This window comes from Sturnira hondurensis, unplaced genomic scaffold (assembly GCF_014824575.4).
Source record: "Sturnira hondurensis isolate 20B ecotype Veracruz unplaced genomic scaffold, ASM1482457v3 Scaffold0009314, whole genome shotgun sequence".
NCBI lineage: Eukaryota > Metazoa > Chordata > Mammalia > Chiroptera > Phyllostomidae > Sturnira > Sturnira hondurensis.
Genome location: NW_028081945.1, coordinates 3206787 through 3230667, shown reverse-complemented (window position 1 = coordinate 3230667; position 23881 = coordinate 3206787). Strand labels below are relative to the sequence as shown.

General features: G+C 38.1%; 2 protein-coding genes across 3 annotated transcripts in view; one reads left to right on the top strand and one right to left on the bottom strand.

Annotated features, from left to right (window-relative positions):
- The window catches only part of DNAJC2 (DnaJ heat shock protein family (Hsp40) member C2), a 33191-nt gene extending 29187 nt beyond the window's left edge, over nt 1-4004 (bottom strand). Inside the window, exons 1-2 of one of the 2 annotated variants that reach the window (XM_037057086.1) lie at nt 3777-4004; nt 1936-2126 (exon numbers count right to left, since the gene is read on the bottom strand). In XM_037057086.1, coding sequence (XP_036912981.1) covers nt 1936-2126; nt 3777-3840 — 255 coding nt within the window. In that variant the 5' untranslated portion in view covers nt 3841-4004. The remainder of the gene's footprint in view (nt 1-1935; nt 2127-3776) is intronic. The other variant, XM_037057087.1, reaches the window with a different exon arrangement.
- Nucleotides 4005-8860: 4856 nt separating this feature from the next.
- Nucleotides 8861-22673, top strand: PSMC2 (proteasome 26S subunit, ATPase 2). Its single transcript, XM_037057085.1, has 12 exons — nt 8861-9019; nt 10989-11026; nt 11385-11466; nt 12411-12510; nt 16978-17109; nt 17519-17591; nt 17958-18053; nt 18949-19113; nt 19938-20025; nt 21490-21692; nt 21789-21885; nt 21973-22673. The coding sequence occupies exons 1-12, from the start codon at nt 8950-8952 to the stop codon at nt 22128-22130; spliced, it is 1302 nt and encodes a 433-aa protein (XP_036912980.1). The 5' UTR covers nt 8861-8949; the 3' UTR covers nt 22131-22673.
- The last annotated feature ends 1208 nt before the right edge of the window (nt 22674-23881 follow it).

Below are 23881 nucleotides of genomic sequence, written 5' to 3'. Positions count from 1 at the left end.
TTTTTTTGTTTGTTTTCTTTCTACTTCTTTCATTCTTAGTAACCTTTGCTGTTTCTCCTCTGACTACTCCTTCAATATCTATTTACTCAGTTCTTTTAAAACTGACACTGATGATGCCCTGGCTGGTGTGGCTCAGTGATGGAGCACCAGCCTGTGAATTGAGGAGTTGCTGGTTCAGTTCCCTGTCAGGGAACATGCCTGAGTTGCTGGTCACATCTCCAGAAGGGGGCATGTGGGGGGCAGCCAATTAATGATTCTCTAAATAAAACCTTTTAAATAAAAGGCTTTAAAATAAATAAAACCTTTTAAATAAGTTTAAAACTGCTGATGATGGTAGGAGAATCAACTCACACTTTCCGAATGCTTATATACTTTTCTAAGTGCTTTATACGCATGCCTTACCTCATTTAGTACTCACAAAAACTGGTTTTGAATTTTCATGTGCCCCAGCACTGGGTTAAGTGCTTTATATGTACCATTTCATGGACTCTCACCATACTCCTTTGGGTTGCTAGCAATCTCATTGTACCAATGAAGGAAATGAGGTACAGAGATATCAGGTAACTTTCCCAGGTTCCAGCACACTAACGGCAGAACCAGATTTGAATTCAGGGACTCTAATTCCAAAGCATATACATTTAAGTACTATACTAGTGCCTACTTAAGTAATATAATACCTATTTGTCTATATCTTTCTCCTTGGCTGATGTTGTTCAATTTTCCATAGCCTTGACTACCACCCATGTGCCACTGACCTGCAATGTTTCTGGCTCTAACTTCTGTTCAGAGTCACTGACCAATTTCTAACCATCTGCTACACAACTTCACCAGTGTGTTGCTAGAATCTGAATTTTGACATAACCAAACTTGAACACAAACACCTCTCTCCATAAACTTCCTTTCCCTGTATCCCAGGGCTGGTGACTGACAGCACACTTAACAGAGGTGTCCAATTTGCAGCCCACGGGCCACAGTGATACAGGATGGCTATGAATGTGGCCCAACACAAAATCATAAATTTACTTCAAACATCATGAGATTTCTTTTGTGATTAAGTGTTGTAATGCATTTAATGTGTGGCCCAAGACAACTCTTCTTCCAGTGTGGCCCAGTGTGGATACATCTGCAGGTCATTCAAACCCAAATGCACAGTGGTCTTCTGAATATATTCCCTTCTCTTGACACACAGCCAAGGTCAGCAAAGCTTCTCAAGTCTACCTCTTAAAATTTGTCCCCTCTTCCTCAAAACCCAGCTACAAACTTAGTTCAAGCATCAAGCATTCATTTGAAGGCATAGATTATTGCATTAGGCCTATACTAGTAAACTACTCACTTCCAGGCCTGTCCTCCCTTTTCAAGCAAATTTTCTGTACTGCCAAGAGAATTATAATTCTAAAACTGGCTTTGAAACTTTTAATGACTTCCTACTGCCTTGAAAATAAAATATAAATTCCTACCATGCTATTCCTTAGCATGGTATAGAAAGGACATTACAGAGTTTGGTCTAGAGTCTGTTTTAGGCAGAATTTCTCACTGCCATTCCTCAAGTACCCAAATATAGTCTTCACTACCCCCCCCCACAGGTGGTGCATATTCTTTCTCTCCTCTGTGTCTTTGCATATCTATTCCTTCTGCCCAGAACACCTTTTCTCCCTCCTCTGCTTCGCAAACTCCCTCTCATCCTTTTAAGACCAGCTTAAACACATCTTTCACTCCCCCAAATTTCTTCTGTGAGACCTTTCTAGACTTCTCCAGCAGAGAGAGTATCCTAGGGCCAGTACTATTCCACTCAATACTTGACAATAAATGAGTGCTCAATTACAGTTAACTTGTTGACGCATCTTAGAACAGGCTTTATTAATGGAAAACTCCAGAGAAAATTTCATGTATCTAAGAAAACATAAAGCTTAAATGAAAGATTCATGTATTACATACCTTCCAGTCCTTGGGATCAAGAGTTTTCAGCATGGGAAATTCTTCCAACTGCAATTCTTCATCTTCTGATTCCTCTGATAACTCTTTCTTATCCTCCAGTTCCTGAAAAGAGGCAGAAGCATTTCTGTTTCTCCTCTTAGCAAAAGCTTCAAACCATCTTCCCACAGGTTCAACTTGACAGAGTGTTGAGGCTGTGATTGAAAGCGTTAAGAGAGGCTTCAATGTATTGCATGGAATAAATCTGTTTCAAAGCAATAAATAAGGTCATAACAGTGATTGTACCAGGATATAACTTTAAAACCATCAAATAAGAAAATAACTGCAATAATCCATATGAGGATTAGCCCAGAATGAGGTCCAGGTCCCCAGTTCGGGTTGTGTGAAAGGCAATCACATATTGATGTTTCTCTCCTTCTTTTCTTCCTCACTCCCTTCCCCTCTCTCTAAAAGTAAATAAATAAAATCTTAAAAAAAAAAGAATAGGGAGAAATTTTGCAAACTGTTTTACTTTTAGACCAATAATTATAATAAAGCAAAAAATAATGCCTCATCAAAAACAAAAAAGCCTTCTAAAGCCATCTGAAAATACCATGCTATAGTGGAACAAGCTCTGGATCTGAAATCCAGTGCTGGATTTTAATCTAGGTCTGACCATTAGTGACTAGGTCAGAGGTGTCTTCAATTCAAAATGGGAGCAATAATATCTTATCTGGTTTCTTGGAAAACTGAATGACAAACCACAAAAGCACTTTGAAAAGTCACAAACCTGTATAAAAAGCTTTATCCTTATCCCCAGAAAGTGAGGGTAAATCACAGTATGTTTATACATTAACATTTCAAAAAATTTAACTTACGCCAGGAAAAAGCTAAGATCTTAATTTTAATTTCATAGTCAATATGAAAGCAAAAAACTTTAATTTGTTCAGTTATCAATTACTCAGATATAAGTATCCCTTGTATCTAACGGCCACAATTTTCTAAAAATAACTTGACATTTCATGTTTTATTTAGTTGGGAAATTAAGATTTCCTTTACCATACACAGAAGTTAAACAGTATGCTCAAGTACTACCCGTATAGTGTGTGAATTTTAAGAAAATTACCTTTCAAGCTTTTTCCTTCCAGTTTTGAGTTTATACAGACTTTTATGAGCAAGAGTGCAACATGTGCCATGAATGATACTTTCAAAATCACATTCAACAAGCAGCTATAAGCAGCTGTGGTATAAGCAGCAGTCTGTATAAGCAGCTATGGTAATTAATGTAGATCACTGAAAGTGGAGACTCTCAGTTTACCATACCCACGACTGTCCTAGGCTGTAAATCTATGAACCTATATAGGAGCAGGACAAGTTTCACTTAACGGCTGTCTTTATACGTATTTCTATGCGGATCTTACCAGCACACAGGCAATGGTGTTTTAATACAGAGTGAGGAGCGGTGTCTGCATTATGACATTTAAAAAACAAAGCCGGAGCAACGGAGAGAAGGATGAAAATGCAGAGCACCAACAGCAGGCATTTGTACGCCCTCAGGCACTGGGGAACTTGCAGCGGGCATCAGAGTACTGGAGGGTTCGGTCCCGAACTGCTCGGCCCAACCTGTGAGTCTGCGGCCCCGAGAGGAGGAAGAAACAGTAGGGGCAGAAAAATGACGCCCCCTCTCTCCTAGTCTGGGGAAGGGTTACCCTATAGCAGGAAGAAAAAGACAGTCCTCAGGGCCCCACGTGTCTGGCAGCTAATCGCCAGGGGCAAAAGTTGAGAGATTTCGCAGTCGCAGATGGAGAGGACTGAGGCTGGGGTCGGCAGAGGCGGGACGGAGCCGGGGTTGAGTGGACACGTACCAGAGGTCAGAGCGTGGATGATGGCGGTGCCCTGGCCCTCCGCAGCGCTTGGCAGGAGCAGCATGATGGCACCAGGGCAAGCCTGGCAGGCGCAGAAGTTCGCGTCCCTGGCAGAGAGCGTTCAGTGTTCACAGCTTTACCTCCAGGTCCGAGCCTGGCGCCTTGGCTCTATGACGCCCAGGAACCGGCGCCTGGAGACGATCAGTAACTACTTCCGGGTTGGAGCTCTCGGGTTGTGGGGGCCAATTCCACCCCCGACCCCGCCTACGTGTGCAGCATCCTAGCTCTTTCACTGACTCAGATCCGGCTCGGAACCAAGGCTGATGAAAGAAAGATTCCTAGACTCAGCAGTTCCCTGGTAGAAAGGATTACGAATTTTCCTCGTCTGATTGCAGTACGTAGAGCATAATTTTCTAAAGCAGCTCTTATTATATTCTTTTCATTTTAAGCTACTCCTACTTATATTAGTCTGAACCTAACACTGATTTTTCCAGTAGTTCTACTTGCATAATGAAACATGAAAAGTTGTGTTAGCATTGAAAATGACTGTAATCTATTTACAGCCATAGAAAATTCTGTACATATATTTGTAAAGCATTTGTGATTACCTGAATAATAATAGAAGCTAACATTTATTGTGCTGTTACTAAGTAATTTACCTGTATTATTTACTTTAATACTCATATAATATTTGGAGAAGAAACTCTGGAATTAGATTCTACTCTAACTCCAGTTTTCTGTAAAGTTTTCTCAATTACGGGAATGTAGAACTTACTATTTTCATGTATAATAAATCAGTTTTGCTCTTACTATATGATTTCTTCTTGGACTGAGGTTGAAAGCAGGAACTAACTAAAGGAAACCAGTGGGTGAAGATTCACCCCATATTCCCCTGTTCCTTCCACTGCTCCCCCCTGCCCCGCTCTTTCAATCTCGAATAGAGTGGGCAAAATAGGAGATGGGATGTTCCACCCTGTGGAAGAGAGCACCAGAAATAAGCAAAGTATCCTCTATGAATTACCTTTTTACTGCTAAATACATTAAATTTTACTGCATGACAAAATTGTCATTTTTAAACATTAGCTAATCATCTTCCCGTAATCCTCTTCCTGACCCCTTTATTTATTAGTGCAACCATTGTTAAAACAGGCTTTAAGTACCGAAGTAACCTGATTCCACTTTCTTAATATTAATACTCTTTTCTCCCACTGCCCCCATTCATTCTTATCATCACCTCTAAGGTCATGAAGGGTCCTTTTTTTTTTTTTAATTTGGCAAACTATGCAAAACAAAAAAATATCTTAACCAAGTGTAAAATTTAGGAGTGTTAAATACATTAAGTGTATTGTACACTCAATCTCCAGAACTCACCTTGCAAAACTGAATCTCTATACCCATTAAAACAACTTTCCACTTCTATTTCCTCCTACTTCCTGCAACCACAGTTCTACTTCCTTTGTCTATGAATTTGCTACACGGGGTACCTCATACAAATGGAACTATACAATATTTATCATTTGTGACTGATTTATTCACTTAGCACAAGGTCCTAACAATTGCAGTATGTGTGCAGATACTATTCCTTTGTATGTATATTTTATTCACCCATTCATCTGTGGATTGGATTGATTTCACTTTTTGGCTATTGTGAATAATGTTTCTATGAACAAGGAAATTAAAATATCTCTTGGAGATCCTGCTTTCAATTCCTTTGGTACCACATTCCCAGAGCTGGAATTGCCAAATCATATAGCAATTCTATTTTTAATTTTTGGAGGAACTGCCATACTGTCTTCCATAGCAGTTACACATTTCATGGCCCATGAAGTGCACAAGCTTTCCATTTTTTTTCACATCCTCACCAATACTTTTCTTTCTTCCACTTTTTTGTATTTCTAATTTAAATTATTTTATTGTTGTTCAATTACAGTTGTCTGTATTTTCTCCCCACCCCTCCCACCCACCCCCTCCAAACCCACTTCCCTCCCTTGCTTCCACCCTCCCCCTTGGTTTTGTCTGTGTGTCCTTTATAGTAGTTTCTGAAAATTCTTCTTCCCAGTGTCCCCTCCCCCCTCCCCTCTGGCTATTGTTAGATTGTTCTTAATGTCAATGACTCTGGTTATATTTTGTTTGCTTTTTTTCCTTTGTTGATAATGTTCCTGTGAAAGGTGAGATCATATGGTATTTGTCCCTCACCGCCTGGCTTATTTCACTTAGCATAATCCTCTCCAGTTCCATCCATGTTGTCGCAAAGGGTATAAGCGCCTCCTTTCTCTCTGCTGCATATAATTCCATTGTGTAAATGTACCATGGTTTTTGGATCCACTCATCTGCTGATGTGCACTTAGGTTGCTTCTAGCACTTGGCTATTGTAAATTGTTCTGCTATGAACATTGGGGTGCATAGGTTCTTTTGGATTGGTGTTTCAGGGCTCTTAGGGTATAATCCCAGCAGCAGAATTGCTGGATCAAAAGGCAGTTCCATTTTTAGTTTTCTGAGGAAATTCCATACTGTTTTCCACAGTGGCTGCACCAGTTTGCATTTCCACCAACAGTGCACGAGGGTTCCCTTTTCTTCACATCCTCTCCAATACTTGTTTGTTGATTTCTCTATGTTGGCCATTCTGACTGGTATGAGGTGGTATCTCATTGTGGTTTTAATTTGCACCTTTCTGATGGCTAATGATGCTGAATATCTTTTCATGTGTCTCTGGGCCCTCTTTATGTCCTCCTTGGAGAAATGTCTGTTCAAATGTTTTGCCCATTTTATGACTGGGTTTTTGTCTTCCTGGAGTGGAGTCGTGTGAGTTCTTTATATATTTTGGAGATCAAGCCCTTGACCTAGGTGTCATTGGCAAATTTGTTTTCCCATATGGTTGGCTCTTTTTTCATTTTAATGCTATCTTCTTTAGCCATTCAGAAGCTTTTTAATTTGATGAGGTCCCATTTGTTTATTCTTTCCTTTATGTACCTTGTTTTAGGGGACACATCTGTGAGGATGTTGCTGTGTGGAATGTCTGAGATTTTCCTGCCAATGTTTTCCTCTAAGACCTTTATGGTATCATGACTTATATTTAAATCTTTTATCCACCTCGAATTTATTTTTGTGTATGGTATAAGTTGGTGTTCAAGTTTCATTTTTTGCATGTAGTTATCCCGATCTCTCAACACTGTTTGTTGAACAGGCTATTTTTGCTCCATTTTATGCTTCTCCCCCCTTTGTCAAATATTAATTGACTATAGAGACTTAGGTTTATTTCTGGGCTCTCCGTTCTGTTTCATTGGTCTATGTACCTGCTTTTATGCCAGTACCAGGCTGTTTGATTACAGTGGCCTTGAAGTACAATTTGATATCAGATATTGTGATCCCTCCTTTGTTCTTCCTTCTCAAAATCATTGCAGCTATTCGGGGTTGTTTATGGCTCCATATAAATTTCTGAAACTTTTGTTCTATATATGTGAAATATGTCACTTTAATAGGGGTTGCATTGAATCTATAAATTGCTTTGGATAGTATGGCCATTTTTTTTAAAAGATTTTATTTATTTATCTTTAGAGGGGAAGGAGAGGGAGAGAAACATCAATGTATGGTTGCCTTTTGTGCGTCCCCTGCTGGGAGTTGGCCTGCAGGGAACCAGCCTGCAACCCAGGCATGTGCCCTGACTGGGAATCGAACCGCGATCCTCTGGTTCACAGGCCCACGAGTATGGCCATTTTGATTACGTTAATTCTTCCAATCCATGAGCATGGTACATGCTTCCATTTGTTTGTGTCTTCCTTAATTTCTTTCTTCAGTGTTGTATAGTTCTCTGAGTACAGGTCTTTTACCTCCTTGGTTAGATTTATTCCTAGTCCCTCACCTCCTGGCTTATAGCAATTCTATTTTTAATTTTTGGAGGAACTGCCATACTGTCTTCCATAGCAGTTACACCATTTAATTTTCTTGTTGCTATATCAAATGGGATTTTTTTTCCTGATTTCTGTTTCTGATGTTTCATTGTTGGTGTACAAAAATGCCTTTGATTTCTGAGTATTGACTTTGTAACCTGCTGTTTTGTCAAATCCATTTATTAGGTTGAGTAGTTTTTTCGTGGAGTTTGTAGGATTTTCTATGTACAGTATCATGTCATCTGCAAACAGTGTTTTGTTTCTTCCTTTCCAATTTGGATGCCTTTTATTTCTTTTTGTCTGATTGCTGTGGCTAGGATTTCCAGTATTATTTGGAATAGGAGTGGTGCAAGTGGGCATCCTTGTCTTGTTTCTGATATTAGTGGGAAAGCTTTAATTTATCTTTTGCTTTTCTATAGTCATCATTCTAATGGATATGAGGTGGTACCTCATGGTTTTGATTTGTATTTCTCCAGTTGGTAGTGATGTTGAGTATCTTTTCATGTGCTTACTGGGCTTTCAAATCCATTCCCCATTAAAAAAAAATCCAGTTGTTCGCTTTCTTGTTGAGTTGTAGTTCATTACATATTCTGGATACTAACCATTACAACATATGACTTGCAGTATTTTATTCCCTTTCACTCTGTGTCCTCTAATATTCAAAAGGGCAAGATTAGAAAAATATATAAACCCTACAATTGTCTCCTAACTGCTTTCTTCTGTTCCTTGCCTCTCAGACTCATTTTTCTCAAAACCTGCTCTCGTCCTTGACTTCCTTGTACCTGAGGGTGGTACCACTTTGCTTCAGTAGCAGGCCCAAATTAACTCAAAATTAATGTGCAACGCCTATTTACCTTCACTCTACTTGTAGATATAACCACTATTATTGCATATCTAATATGCACCAACTTAAGACACTTATTCAAAGCCTTAACAATACTGTGGAGTAAAGGGATAATTAATATATATATAAAGAAGTTGCTCAAGAGTACACAGTACACATAAAAAATCAGCGACTGAATCAGGGTTGGCTTTGAAATCTGTTGCTCAGGGAACCTCAGTATGGGGTAGACCGCAGTTCCCTTCTAACGTGAAATGCCACTTCGCGTAAATGGCACCCTAACACCAGCGCGCATCTCCCAGGACTCTTCCGCTGCCCGTGCACGCAATAAAGGGATCCGCGGAGCCGGCTCTACTTCCGGGGAGGGGAAAAAGAGGGCGCACCACCGGAAGCGGGGAAGGTGCTGTGTAATAACTGCGAAGCTGAGGCCGTGGAAACTTCTAAAATGCCGGATTACCTAGGTGTGGATCAGAGGAAAACTAAAGAGGAGGAGAAGGACGACAAACCTATTCGAGGTCAGTTGACATAAGCAGAAGCTCCGGGCCGCGGTTAGGACCAGGCTTGCCCAGGAAGGAAAGCAGGATTCCTTTCCGGCGCTCGCTCCCTTTCGTGCCTCGCGATTTGATCTGGCGCTGTAGCGGGTTAACCTGCCAGCCGTCTCTGTCTCCCTCACCCTGCTCCAAGTTCTGTATTCATCTCCCACTGCTCGACATTTTTATTCATGCTCATCTCTCAGGTCTTGAAGAAGACACTCACCTTGCTTGGCCTTGAAGGCCTTAAAAAGTTACCCTGCCTGAAGGTGCTTGGTCACCTGGACCGTCTTTCCTGTCGTTCTTCTGCCCTCTTAGTGTGACAGCTGGGAGCCAGGATCCCGAAACATAATTTTCTTTTTTAAAAAGTAATCATTTAACTAGGTAATACGTTTGCATGCCTAAAACTCAGAAGGAAGAAAAAAGATATATCGAAAAGTGTCTCATACTTGGCTCCGGTCACCCACTTATCTACGGAGGCAACTAATGATGCTGTTTTGCATTACCTTTCTAGACATTTTCTATGCACACACAAGCAATTTTGTTTATACATTTCTCCTTTCTTTTAAAAAAATACAGCATGCTGTACATCTTGCTTTCCAATTTTATCTTAGGGATAAGTTCATATTTTATATAAAGAGTCAGTGTTGTGTGTCTCTGCATAGTATTTCAGTTTTGGGGGTGTGATGTATGAAATTAATCATTATTGATGGACATTTAGATTTCTTCCAATCTGTTGACCATTATAAAGCAATGATGAGTAACCTTTTTTCTATAACTTCCACCACATGCACAAATACAAGCTGTAGAGTAAATTTTAGAAGTGGAGTTGTAGTTTTGATAGGACAGAATTACTCTCATAGAGACTGTGTCACTTTTACCCACAGTGAATGAGGTATGCACACTGTTTTAATACACAGTTTCTCCCCAGCCGCCTTTTGTAGTCTCATCTTTATGTTTTTTCTTCTTTTGCTCCTTGTAGACTATTTTAAAGCATTCTTAGGGTGGTTTTCCCCCCTCTTTTCTTACTTTTCCCTCCCTAAACAAGTCCAACCTCTCCTAGCACCCTTCTCTGTTTCCAGCCTCCCTGTAAAAAAAGAGCATTTCCTCTCTACTTTCATTCCTTATTCTATTCAGTCCCTTGAAAATATTTTAGGGCATTGTAAATATCAGAGGTACTCAGTTGCCTCATGCAAAACTTAGTTACAGAGATTTAACATTTTATCTGTATATTTCTCTGAGTATATTATTCTCTAAATGTATTAATAAATTTATCTTTTGGATACAATTATGGGTAATGTGTACAGAGTTTATGTTCTTCATATTTTATTTGGTCTTTATAGCAACACTGTGAGGGTAAATTATTAATATATCTGTTTTTCAGATGAGAAAACTAATGCTCAGAGATTAAGTAGTTTTTCCAAGGTTACTTAGCAAATGCATGATTTTGGGGGGACTGGTGCCAGGTTGTTTTGATTCTCAAACTGTTTTTTGGGCTCCCTATTCTTGTTGGGTCACAACTCTTTTAGATTTCAGAGTAGATATGTTGTGTGTTGTTTTATTTTTCCAAGATTTTATTTATTCACTTTTAGAGAGAAGGCAAGGGAGGGATAGTGAGAGGGATAGTGAGAGGGAGAGAAACATAGATGTGCAATTGCCTGCCTCTCACACACTCCCAACTGGGGACCTGACCTGCAACCTAGCAACCCAGGCCCCCACCTTCAGGCCTGCTGCTCAATCCACTGAGCCACAACAGACAGGGCTTTTAAAAAAAATCTGCTTTCACAAAATTAGATAAAATATTCATGATTCGGGAAACTGTTTGATGATTGTGTTTATATACAACAGCTTTGCACAGTTTTTCTCATCAACTAACAAGGTTTCAATCGAATGGAAGAGAATCGCTAGATATAATTTGTTTTGTTTGAATTTTATGTTATCTCTTTTCTTTCAGCTCTGGATGAGGGTGATATTGCCTTGCTGAAAACTTATGTAAGTCCTTTCAGTGGCTACAAAATAATAGATGTTTTATGTTGAAATAAGAACTATTGTTGGTATTATTCTTACAAAATAATTAGAAAATAACATTTAGCAGTTTATAGTAATCTTAACAGAAAAAGGTTACCTTCCTACAGTTTCTATAGAATTGATCAGAGTGTAAATATCCAGCATGTCTAGGTTTATACATTATTTTTATACTATTTGTAATTAAAGTGTGGACCTCTTATCAGAAGATATTTGAAATAATTTACATAAGTGTTTACTTGAAATGTGTAAGTTGTTAATGTTTTTGTAGCTTAATAGATTATTGCTTTCCTGATACTCAATTAAACTGATCTTTATTTTCTAGGGTCAGAGCACTTACTCTAGGCAAATCAAGCAGGTTGAGGATGACATTCAACAACTTCTCAAGAAAATTAATGAGCTTACTGGTATATATATTTTTAATTCCTGTTTTCTCTCTCTAAATATAATGTGTTAATTGTATCAAAGGATTTTAAATAGAAGTATTACTTTTTCATGAATTACAGATTTTAAAAAATTACTATCCATCTGGTAGAGAAATTGGGCCTCATTTAATAATCTCTTTTACTATCTTTTAGAAGCAAGTTTAATGCTAAAGCAATTAAGAAACAACATCATCCTTTAAGCAAGTAATGTTTCTGTTTCCTAACAGCCAAGTTAGGAAACTGTAATAAACAAGTTAAAGTTGTTTATTGAATAAGATATGATTTTACATAGTATTGCTTGAAGTTAGCTGCTTAGTAATGGGAAATTTTTCTTCTTGAGAATTTGCGTATTAAAGTTTTATAGTACTTGACCACAAAAAATGTCAAATATGGCATTAAATTTTTGGCTTATGACTACCTTTGGGCAGTGGTTTTCAGCTGCAGCAATTTTGTTCCCCCTTGGTCATGCCCCTAGGACATTTGGCAATTTCTGGAGATAGTCTTTTTTTTTTTTTAAGATTTTATTTATTTATTTTCAGAGAAGGGGAAGGGAAGTAGAAAGAGATGGAGAGAAATATCAAAGTGCTGTTGCTTTTTACATGTCCCTTTACTGGAGACCTAGCCGGCAATCCAGGCATGTGCCCTGGACTGGGAATCGAACCCGTGACTGTTTGGTTCATAGGCTTGCACTCAATCCACTGAGCTATGCCAGCCAGGGCTGGAGATATTCTTTATTCTCGTGACTTGACGGGGTGGTGGTGCTAGTGGCTTCTAGTGGCTTGTGTCCAGGAATGCTGCTAATCATCCTGTAATGCACAGGACTCCCCCCACAACAGATTATTCAGTCCAAAGTGTTAGAGGTTGAGAAAGCTTGCTTTTGGGATGATGTAGTACATTTCAGTGAATTTTGAAATCTCTCTATGTAGGTATTAAAGAGTCTGACACTGGCCTGGCCCCACCAGCACTCTGGGATTTGGCTGCAGATAAGCAGACACTCCAGAGTGAACAGCCTTTGCAGGTTGCCAGGTATGTCCACTGGAAATTTACTTGAGTCTTGGGTTTAATGTGATAATTCATTGAAGAATTTTTATTCCAAATTCCAAATGAAGAAAATTTTCTACAAAAGTGTCTGGGGTTAAAAAATTATGCCTTAAACTATTACTCAAGAAATAGGTGAGGACAAAATCATATAAAAGATTCAAATGATACAGAAAGATGCAGAGCAAATGTGAAAAATTTCCATTTCCTCTTCATTGTCCCACTACCCCTTTCTCAGATATGCCAACTGCTAAAAATAGTTTGGTCTTCTTAATCTTGTGGTGTGTCTTCTATACCTACATCCTCCCAAAGTCATTATATTAAAATTTAGGTTGGATTAGTATTCAGTGTTTTTATAATTACAGCTACGTGAACCCTATTCACAAAGAGCCAAGACATAAACAGTGATTACTTTTCCTTTCTTGACCACTTTTTGTTTTTCTTGTCATACTTGTTTTTTCATTTGCTTGGTTTTCTATGTGTATTACTAAACCCCTCAGTTTTACCTTATTGGTTTTTTTAAAAAATTTTTATTTATTTATCTTTAGAGGGGAAAAGAAGGAGAGAAATATCAATGTGTGGTTGCCTCTCGTGGGTCCCCTGCTGGGAACTGGCCTGCTACCCAGGCATGTGCCCTGACTGGGAATTGAACCGAGATCGTCGAGTTCGCAGGCCCGCACTCAATCCACTGAGCTACACCAGCCAGGGCTGTTTTTCCTTATTGATTAAATTGCTCTTCAGATGCATTGGGTCCCTCAGTTTTTTTTCTCATGTATATCTCAGGTGCACCAGCTGCATCAGGTATTCTCTCAAGATCATCTTTCTGAAGAAGTCTTCCCTAGCACTTTGCGACCTGCTTCAGTTTGACTAGTTGTCCTTTTGAAACAAAAATATGTGTATTTATTTATATTTAGAGAGAAGGGAAGAGAGGGAGAAAGACAGGGAGAGGAACATCAATGTGTGGTTACCTCTCACATGCCCCCAGCTGGGGACCTGTCCCTCAACCCAGGCGTGTGCCCTGACTGGGAATCAAACCAGTGATGCCTTGGTTCACAGGCTGGCACTCAGTCCACTGAACCACACCAGCCAGAGCTAATCAGTTGTCCTTTGTGCCTGTTGAATCACAACATCCTGTGCCTTCTTACTCTGGAGGTTCCCTTTGCTTCTCCTATTCCTTGTGTACCTCTCTTTTTGATTTACTTTTACCTTCATTAGATGGGCTATACTCTGGTACCTTCCTGAAAGAGGGTCATTTGGGAGGTAATATTTTGAGACCACATGTTTGAAAATGTCTTGGCTAGTATAAAGTTCTTTCTGCTACAGAATTTTGAAAGCATTGTCCTCCATCTCCAGTGTTGTTAGCCTGAAGCCATTCTGATTCCCAGCTCATGTGACCTATTTTTCCTCTGAAAGTTGTAGGTTCTCCTCTGGTTCTCACTTATTCTGAAATTTCATGACAATGTGTCTGGGTGTTGGTCTGTTTTCATACATGGCACTGGGCTCTTATGTCCTTCAGTGTTGCACATTTTCTTGAAACTATTTGTTAATGATTTCTTTTCATTTTTCAGTATCTAAATAATAGAATTTCTCTCTTTTGGACTTCTGTGATTCAGATATTGGACCTCCTGGATTGCTCCTCTAATATACTAATCTTTCTCTCTTCCTTTTTATTTTGCCCTACTTTTATGATATTTTCTTAACTTTATTTTTGCATCCTTGTATTGATTATTTTCTTCTCAAGTTTTTAGTATCCAAGAGCTCTTCTCTCTTTCATTGTATGTGTTTTGTTGTCTTTGAACGTCCTGTTCTCGTATATTGGTTGTAGCATGTTCTCATCTTTGTGGAAACTAATGATAACTGGAAGGTTTCTGCTTTCCCTAAGATGTTTTTTTCTCTTGCTTGATCTGCATCTGTCTTTTATGCTAGATGCCTGGTAATCTTACTTTGGTGTTTGGTTTTAGTGATAGACTGAAAACCTGATAGAAGCTCTCGATCCATAGTGAAGCATGTCAGCCCTAAGTTTCACAATAGCTAATATAGTTGGATGTTTAATTGTGAAACCTTCAGTGTCAGTATCTTTAGATCTTTTCGTTTGGATGATCATGTTTCCCAGAGCACTTGTTTTCAATCTCCTGTTGTCTCCAGCCTCCAATATTTCGGAAGAACAGTGGTGAGAGAGGACTAGAGAATTTCAGCAACAGGTTCACTTGTGCTTACTCTTCCCTTTCACCTCCCCACCCTCCTCATTTTCAGAAAGTTATCAACACCACTAACCCCACCCTGCTTCTTGCGCTAGCATTTCTTGATAACTTCTGTTTCACCCTTTCCAGAATATCTTCATTACCTCAAAAAGAAATCCCATACCCATTAGCAGTTTGTGTTCCCCTATCTTTAGCTCCTGGCAACTACGCAACTACTTTGCATGGATTTGCCTATCCTGGGTAGTTCATATAAAAGGAATCATTTCATATAAATGTATGATCTTGTTTCTTGTTTCTTTTACTTAGCATAGTGTTTGAAGATTCATCCGTATTGTAGCATGTATCAGCACGTAATTTTTTTATAGCCACATGTTCCAGCCGAATTTCTCTCTTTATTGATATTCTTTATTTGGTGAGACATTATTCTCATACTTCCTGTTAATTGTTTAAACATAGTTTCCTTGAGTTTTTTTAAAAAAATTGATGATACTGATTTTGTATAGTAAGACCAATGTATAAGCTTCTTCAGGGACGGTTTCTGTGGACTCCTTTTTTCCTGTGAATGGGCCATACTTTTTTATTTCTTTTTGTCTCTCACACTTTTCTTGATGAGAACTGGACGTTTTAAGTAACGTAATATGTCAGTTCTGGAAATCAGATATTCCCATGCCTCAGGGTTTGTTACTGTTGCTGCTTTGTGCTGTTTTTCCTCTGAAATGTTTTGCCAGCCTCTTGTTGCCAGCCTCTTTGTGCTGTTGCCAGCCTCTTGTTAGCCACAGCTGGTACATTGCTGCCTCAGACAGTTGTGATTTAAATAATTGTCACTTATTATTTCTAACAAATGCCTTGTGGGCAGGAGTGTTCATGCAGAGAGCTCTGAGTCCTGTCAACTAAAGACAAGTAAGTCCTGAGCTTCCAGACAAGCTACGCAGTGATAGTGCTGAGAGGGCTGGGCTTTCGGGAGCCCCCAACTTAATCTGCATCCCCTACCCTCCACCCCCACTGACTGCAGAGTTGGGAAAATGTTTATTTTGACTGCTTTTTTTCCAGTGTTCACTTTGCTTTCAGGGAGGAACATACTTTCAAAGGTCCTTACTTCAGTATTCTGAAAGTCGAGGTCCCTGTATAGTCAATACTTTTTCAGCTGTGGATTAAAAAAAATCCCTATCTGTGCAATACACTGTCAGCTTGGTCTGTCAAAGTACTGACAGATAGCTTTTATATATAGACTTCTACCTCCCTGGTAGAACTTGGCTAGTCACAGGAGATAGTTCTGCCACACAGTTGTGCTCCAAGGACAAAGTGTCTGCACCTTGCGTTCCATGCCACCTGTGTGTGTACTCCAGAGATTGTGTTGCACGTCCCGGTGATTTATTGCTACAGCTTATGACATGAGTCCTTTCTAACATGAGTTCTCTTTTTTGTTTTTGTTTGTCTTCAGTGGACAGAAAATTTTGAAGAGAAAGGCAATAGAAAACTTTCTGCTATAATTTACATACTATTACAAATTTGCCTTCATTATGTCACACAGAAAAATAATACATTTAAGTTAAAAGTAGCAACCACAGTAAAAATGGACTTGAGGTATAAGCTCAGGAAAGAATGGAAAATTATATTTATTACTTGGGGTAAAACAAGATGACTGTCTTCTCATAGGGAAAATAGAGAGGAAAGTAATGTAAGATAGTGACTTTCAATCTTTTTCATCTCACGGCCTACATAGACTAATCACTAAAATTTTGCAGACCGCCAAAAAACATATTTTTTGCTAATCTAACCCTCAGAAGGTACAATTTTGATTCATTCACACTGGATGGCTATTGTGCTGGCTATTGTCATTTTATTATTTGACATTCTAAGGCAAAAGAGGTCAGTGCCCCTGACTAAATAGTCAGATATTGCATGTTTTGAAAATTCTTGCAGCACACTGATTGAAAATTGCTGACTTAAGACATAGGAGAGTATCACTAATAAAGGAATCACTAATAAGGGAATAAAGAGATTAGAGAACTTCTTAATAGTGAAATACTTGGGTTTAATTTCCTAGAGGTATGAATTTTTTGAAAATCTTATGACTTGGCTTATGTTGGGTGGACCCCCTTGGGCCCAAATATTTTTTGTAGAAAAGGATCTTTAACAGTGGCCCAGTTTCTGCAGTTCCAGTTTACACCTGCTCCAGGGGAGACTCTGGTTACTTGAATTCATTATTAGCGGGTTAAATTCCTTACTCTAACCAAGTCTTTTGCTGTGTTAGATGTACAAAGATAATCAATGCTGATTCGGAGGACCCAAAATACATTATCAACGTGAAGCAGTTTGCCAAGTTTGTGGTGGACCTCAGTGATCAGGTAGCACCTACTGACATTGAAGAAGGGATGAGAGTTGGGTAAGATTTCTGCTTACAGTGAATACTCACCTTTCATTAAAGATACCATGTCACATTCACATCCTTGACTTTCTTTTGAATGAGTTTACTTGTTGCTGTGAAATACCATGGGATAATCTAGCTGAGTTCTACAATTGAACATCCTTTTTTCTGCATCCCCTGTCTAAACTCTTGCTTTCCTCTTTTTCCCCACCTCCACTATGGCTTTTTATGAATGACTTCAAATGTCATAATCAAAGTAGATGCAGAAGTTGAGAGTTGAGTTTGCCAGTCTATTTAGGATTACATATTGTAGGTGGAGGAAGCACTTGCTCTAGCGTAGTTGAGATTGAGTTATATATAGAATACCTAATAATTCACTTATAAATTTTTTTGAATGTGTTAGTGAGAATCTTTTTTGCCTTTCCAGTGTGGACAGAAATAAGTATCAAATTCACATTCCACTGCCTCCTAAGATTGACCCAACAGTTACCATGATGCAGGTAAGAAACTGGATGAAAAAGAGATGGCATGACTTAGAATGCAACTGCACCATCTTAAAAAATTCTGAAACTTTTAACTCATAAACTGTTAATATGTGGGTATGTGTTAATTTGCCCAAAATGTTTAAACTACTTTTCAGTTGAGAAAATCTTTATTAGTCTTTACTAGCTTATCTCCCACTTAGTATCATAAGTAATATAGCAAGTGGTTCTAGCACACTGGGCAATATATTCCATTTTTTAAAAATTCTTAACTGCTGTAAGTCTGGTTTTTTTTAGGATATTGGGTCTATGTTACCAGATAGAACATTTGGACTAGTGTTCAAAAGCCTGTGACTATGTCATATGTTTTCTTCCCTCTCTTAGGTAGAGGAAAAACCTGATGTCACATACAGTGATGTGGGGGGCTGTAAGGAACAGATTGAGAAACTTCGAGAAGTAGTTGAAACCCCTCTGCTTCATGTAAGTGGATTACTTCATAAAGCATTAAATTACTTCATAAAGATTTGATAGCCTTTTGTGTACTGTGCACTAAAATTGCCTATATATGAGGTAGCTTTTTAAATTTTATATTTTTCTCAATGAAAATTTGTGAGGGGATAGAGGATAGAAGTGTGGAGAGTTGGTAAGTTCCAAAAAAGAAAGCAAAAGGATTGAGTGATTAAGCCTATTCAAGAAAAAAGATCTTCTATTTAAGTAACACAGAAGGTTGAGGTATAAGTTTTCACAGTATGTTAAATATGTTATAGGTTATTGTAGAGGAAACCATGTGTTTTAATGATATCAAGAGTAAGTGGGTTTAACTGGAATCAAAGTAACCTTGGGATGATAATGGGAAACTAGAATATTAAATACCAGATAATGCTTTTGTTCTTTAAACACTATAATTTTTTAAAAGATTTTATTTATTTTTAGAGAGAGGGGAAGGAAAGGAGAAAGAGGGAGAGAAACATCAATGTGTGGTTGCCTCTTCTGCACCCCCCCTACTAGGGACCTAGCCTGCAACCCTGGCTTGTGCCCTGACTGGGAATTGAACTGGCGACCCTTTGGTTCACAGTCCCTCACTCAATCTACTGAGCTATACCAGCGAGGGCTAAACACTATGATTTTTTTAAATTAGGGAAAAAATTAAGTCTGGATAGTAGAAATACCTTAAAAAGCTATTCAGCCTTCTGCCATTGATAGGAGTCTAGTTTAGATCTTATTTATAGATAGATCTATAGATTTATATCTTATTTATTATTTAAATCAAATATATAGATTGTGGACTTAATAAGTTTGATTAAATATATTGATATGAAAATCTTATTTTTATTATACAGAAGTTATAATTATAAAAATTATGTCTCCATCACAGCCAGAGAGATTTGTTAACCTTGGCATTGAGCCTCCCAAGGGTGTGCTGCTCTTTGGTCCTCCAGGTACAGGCAAGACACTCTGTGCTCGGGCAGTTGCCAATAGGACTGATGCTTGCTTCATTCGAGTTATTGGATCTGAACTTGTGCAGAAATACGTTGGTGAGGTAAAGTAAATTAATCATGAAGATATGTAGCTCTGAAAGATTTATAAAGTATGGATGAAATTAAAATGGCACTTTCACATGGAAGATTGAGACCTGAAATTTCTTGGTTGATGTATTGTAATAAGTAGCGTCGAAGCCACCAGCCTTCCCTTACATTTATAAATAAATAGCTGCTTAACATTTTTAATCACCATGCTCCCTACTCAGATAGGTGACATTTCCTGTGGATTCGGTTTGTAAGAGAAATACCCCAGAAATGCCCGTGAATGCATTCAAAAGTGTACTTTCACTTCAAGGCCAGCCTTTTATGGTCTCCTGAGAAAGAGAGAACATGGAGTATCTATCTGCACGTGTGCAAGTGTGCACACACACACAGATTTTTTAAAATATAGAGTAAGTCTAGGGCTGTATATATAGTGTTTGCAGCATTAAGGATTAGTGAAACTAAGAATTAGAGAAGGAGTTGCCTGAATTGAGAGACAGAGTACTTTTACCCTGAGCAACACTCACACATCAAGTTCGGCAATTAGGAATGCCACGTGATAAGTGAAATGCTTTTAGTTACTCAGGTGTTACTGATTGAAATGGTGCCTTTGTTTTAACTGTTAATTTAACCTCTTCAGGTCTTACAGTTACAACTATTTAACTTAAGGCTAATAAGTATAGTTTAATGGAATAGGTAATAAACTTCAGGGTTTTTTTTAAAGCCTTAGGTAATAATGTTTGAGAATACTGTTAGGAATATTGAAAAGTTTGAAGTTTAACTTATTTTATTTTTAAAAAACTTAGAAACCAACTGTGAATTAAATTATTTTTCTCATTAGGGGGCGAGGATGGTTCGAGAGCTCTTTGAAATGGCCAGAACAAAAAAAGCCTGCCTTATCTTCTTTGATGAAATTGATGCTATTGGAGGTATGGGCAGTATTTTAGAGAGCTACTGGGGGGTTGGGTTTCCTGAGAGCCCTGAAGTAGTGTGTGTGGAGTTCTCCTAATATGTTCAACTTGTACAAGTTTTAATTCAACTCTTCTGTGAGCTCTGGCACATTGGAGCCACAGATCTAATAAACAGTAGGGCTATACCATAAAGGAAAAAAGAAATGTTACATAACATTGCTGTTTCTCAAAGTCTTTACCTTTGTACTTTACTGTCACTCATATGACACTTTTTAACAATTCCATTGGTGGTGGTATTTTATAAAGTGGACGAAAAATAATGTTACTGATAGCTTCATAGATCTCATGAAATACATATTATCTTGTGTGATCTAGACAGGTTATTATAACTAACTCTGAACCTCGGTTTGCTCATTTTATGAAGGGCATGATGATTCTTACCCTGTTTATTTTATGGTATTTTGAGAGCTTTAAGTAAGTAATAAATGTGATAGACTGAAACTAAACTGCTCTATAGGCCTTCACTGTTGTTTCAGTCTGTAAGAGTAATAATCCTTACTAGCTAGAGAATGTATGTCCAGATATTTATTATTTAATGAACATAGTGACAAAAATAACTTGAAAATATAGTGGACTTTGTAACACTGTTTGGGGAATGTGGTTATGTTATGTGGAATCTTACTTTTATACTGGATGGCTGTGTTGGGCTTAGGTGCCCGTAGTTACTGTCTTCAAGTGGTTAATTTGAGCACAGTGTATTCATACAGTGTGGTGGCTCTGAAGTCGTTTTTAGAGTATCATTGGAATAAGCCATAAGCCTTATGCTGTCAGGATGCTCTGAAGCTGTGCTTTCCTAAGTGGGTTTGTATAAGACAGTATTAGGGTACAGGAAAAAGTAATATAATTTTTCTCATTTAATTTTAATCTCAATTTTAAATTTTTTATTATAATGCATATAGTGCATAAATACAACAGTATGTATACAATTTAAAAATAAATGTATGTGTCTGGAAGCTTTTTGTTTTGTTTGTGCTATTTTGGTTGAAATGAGAGACTGAGATTAACCATGAGTACTCTAATATATCCAAAGTAGTATGATAGTGTAAGTTATATTTCTGCTGTATTGCGGATTTAGCCTTATTTTAGGGACAGTTTTGAGAAATTTAGAAGAGTATGGCAGTTTCTGATGTTACAGTGCTCAAGTTTGCGTGTATTCTGCCGCCTGGTTCAGGTATACAATGGAGGTGTTCTTGAGTGATTTAAGAAACAAAATTCCTTAAAGAGAATTAAAAGTACTTTAAAAGAGCTTATAATAAATAAATCTATGAGTCTTGAAAGATTCCCTTTTTAAGTAGTTTTGTGAGAAGCGGGCAGTTCACAGGATTCACTCGCACTGGAGGGCATGATTTGAGCCGAGACTTGTAGTCCTTTCAAGTTGGTGGGATGCTGCTGTGACTGGATGTATGTTTCCTCGTGTCTTAGGGGCTCGTTTTGATGATGGTGCTGGAGGTGACAATGAAGTACAGAGAACAATGTTGGAATTGATCAATCAGCTGGATGGCTTTGACCCTCGAGGCAACATTAAAGTGCTCATGGCCACTAACAGACCTGACACTTTGGATCCTGCACTGATGAGGCCAGGGAGACTGGATAGGAAGATTGAATTTAGCTTACCTGATCTTGAGGTAAGAAGATTACTTTTTTTAAGAAATTGGATTCTTGAAATTTTTTCTTCCTGTGATGTTTTCCATTGTAATATTTTTCAATTCCTCTATTTTTAGGGTCGGACTCACATTTTTAAGATTCATGCACGTTCAATGAGTGTTGAAAGAGATATCAGATTTGAGTTGTTAGCACGACTGTGTCCAAATAGCACTGGTAGGTTCAAAGGTGTTATTTGTCTGTATTTGCTGGTCTGTCTATCTTGTCTGCTTTAATTAAGCCTATCTTTTTTTTTTTTTTAAGGTGCTGAGATCAGAAGTGTCTGCACAGAAGCTGGTATGTTTGCCATCAGAGCACGGAGAAAAATTGCTACCGAAAAGGATTTCTTGGAGGCTGTAAATAAGGTCATTAAGTCCTATGCCAAATTCAGTGCTACTCCACGCTATATGACATACAACTGAGCCCTGAAAGCTTTCATGAAACCCTTCTTTTAATTGGAATCTTAAGCTTATATAGACTTGTTAATAACCATTTCACACAGAAAATAAATGGTTTCAAAATTACATGGTTTCAGATATGTCTTCTCTGTAGTACAATAGAAGGTGATATCTAATATCATTGGTCAGAAAGGCTTATTACAGTGTACATTGACAGTTTTTTGACCTGCTACCATTTAAGTGTTCCATATCGTAAAGTGCTTGCTGAGAGCATGTATGTTCTGGGCATGTGTTGGTTGGGTGCTGTACATATGTCATTGTATCCTCCCAGTGTCTGCCCAGAGAGGTGGATCAGATAGGTCTTGAAAAAATGAATGCAAATCTTTGCTACCAAACTGACTTGTAGCAGAGCTAGGGTTCAAGTTGAGTTTTGTCAGCTTCATCTGCTATGCTTGTAAACACTGTGCTCTTATGCCCTCATCAGAATAGCCCATCTAGGCACATATGACTACATGCATTTCATAGTTTTTCCCTAGTGTGTTGAATAATAAAGCTTTTGCCAAACTTGCTTTTTAAAGGGAAGAAGCATCTGATATTATATGTTTGCTTTGCTATTTGACTTGATTTCAAATTAATCAAGAATTGTTGAGCTCAGGCTGGTGTGGCTCAGTGGATTGGGTGCTGACCTGTGAACCAAAGGGTCACTTGGTTTGATTCCCAGTCAGGGCACATGCCTGGGTTTCGGGCCAGGTCCCTGGAGGGGGGAACATCCACACATTGATGTTTTTCTCCCTCTTTCTCCCTCACCTCTCCTTTCTAAAAATAAATAAAATCTTAAAAAAGAATTGTTGATTTTTAATGACCAGTGAAGTAATAAAGCAGAAAGAAAAGTGTATACACGTAATAATCTAATTTAGAAAATCAGGAATTGGCTTCATACAGAGAAATACTTATTTTCATTTTATAAATTAATGTTTTACATTTTGGTAAAGCTCCTGTTAGACTATAGGTCTACAGTAAGGCATTTCCTAATGAAAGTTGCATTAAAATTCTCAACAGATCTCTTTAAAATAATTTCTTGTGCAACACCACTAAATTCCCCCCCTTTTCCACCACAGTCCCCTCCCTTCAAATATAGAGACCCAGGCACAATAAAGAATATTTTTATTGTAGTTCAATATTCATAAGTAAGTAGTGCAAAATAGAGCTGGATACATTAAATTCACAAATGGTTGATAACAGAAAATGCTGTAAGTATAATATTGAAATATTTAAAACATGAAAGTTTCAAGCTGAAAAGTTAAAGCCCTTTATTCATAAAGTCCAACCAATATTCTCTTGGTTTTTCATGTTTGGGAAATTTGTCATAAAATTTTTCTTTCTTAAGTCTGCCCTAGTCTTTCATGAGGTATAAAATAGACCAAACCATATCAACATCTTATAATAAAGTATGCTTAAGTGAATGACTAATGATGTATATTTTTGTAATGTTTTAATAAATGTAAGCAGTTAGAACACACTCTTTACCAGTTTTTCATGTAGCAACATACATCAGATGCACCAGTTTGAGACAACTTACATTGGATATGTGGACCTCACTCAGGTGGACATGTTACAGGCTCTAAATCTTGATATCTCACTTGGGTACATGACAGAAAGCTAACTGACCACACATCAGATGTACAACACGTTGAGAAACAGATGTCCCTGCCCAGGCATGTGTATGCAGATAGCATAAACACTGTGGATCAGCATGTCTATACCGTATTTAAGAA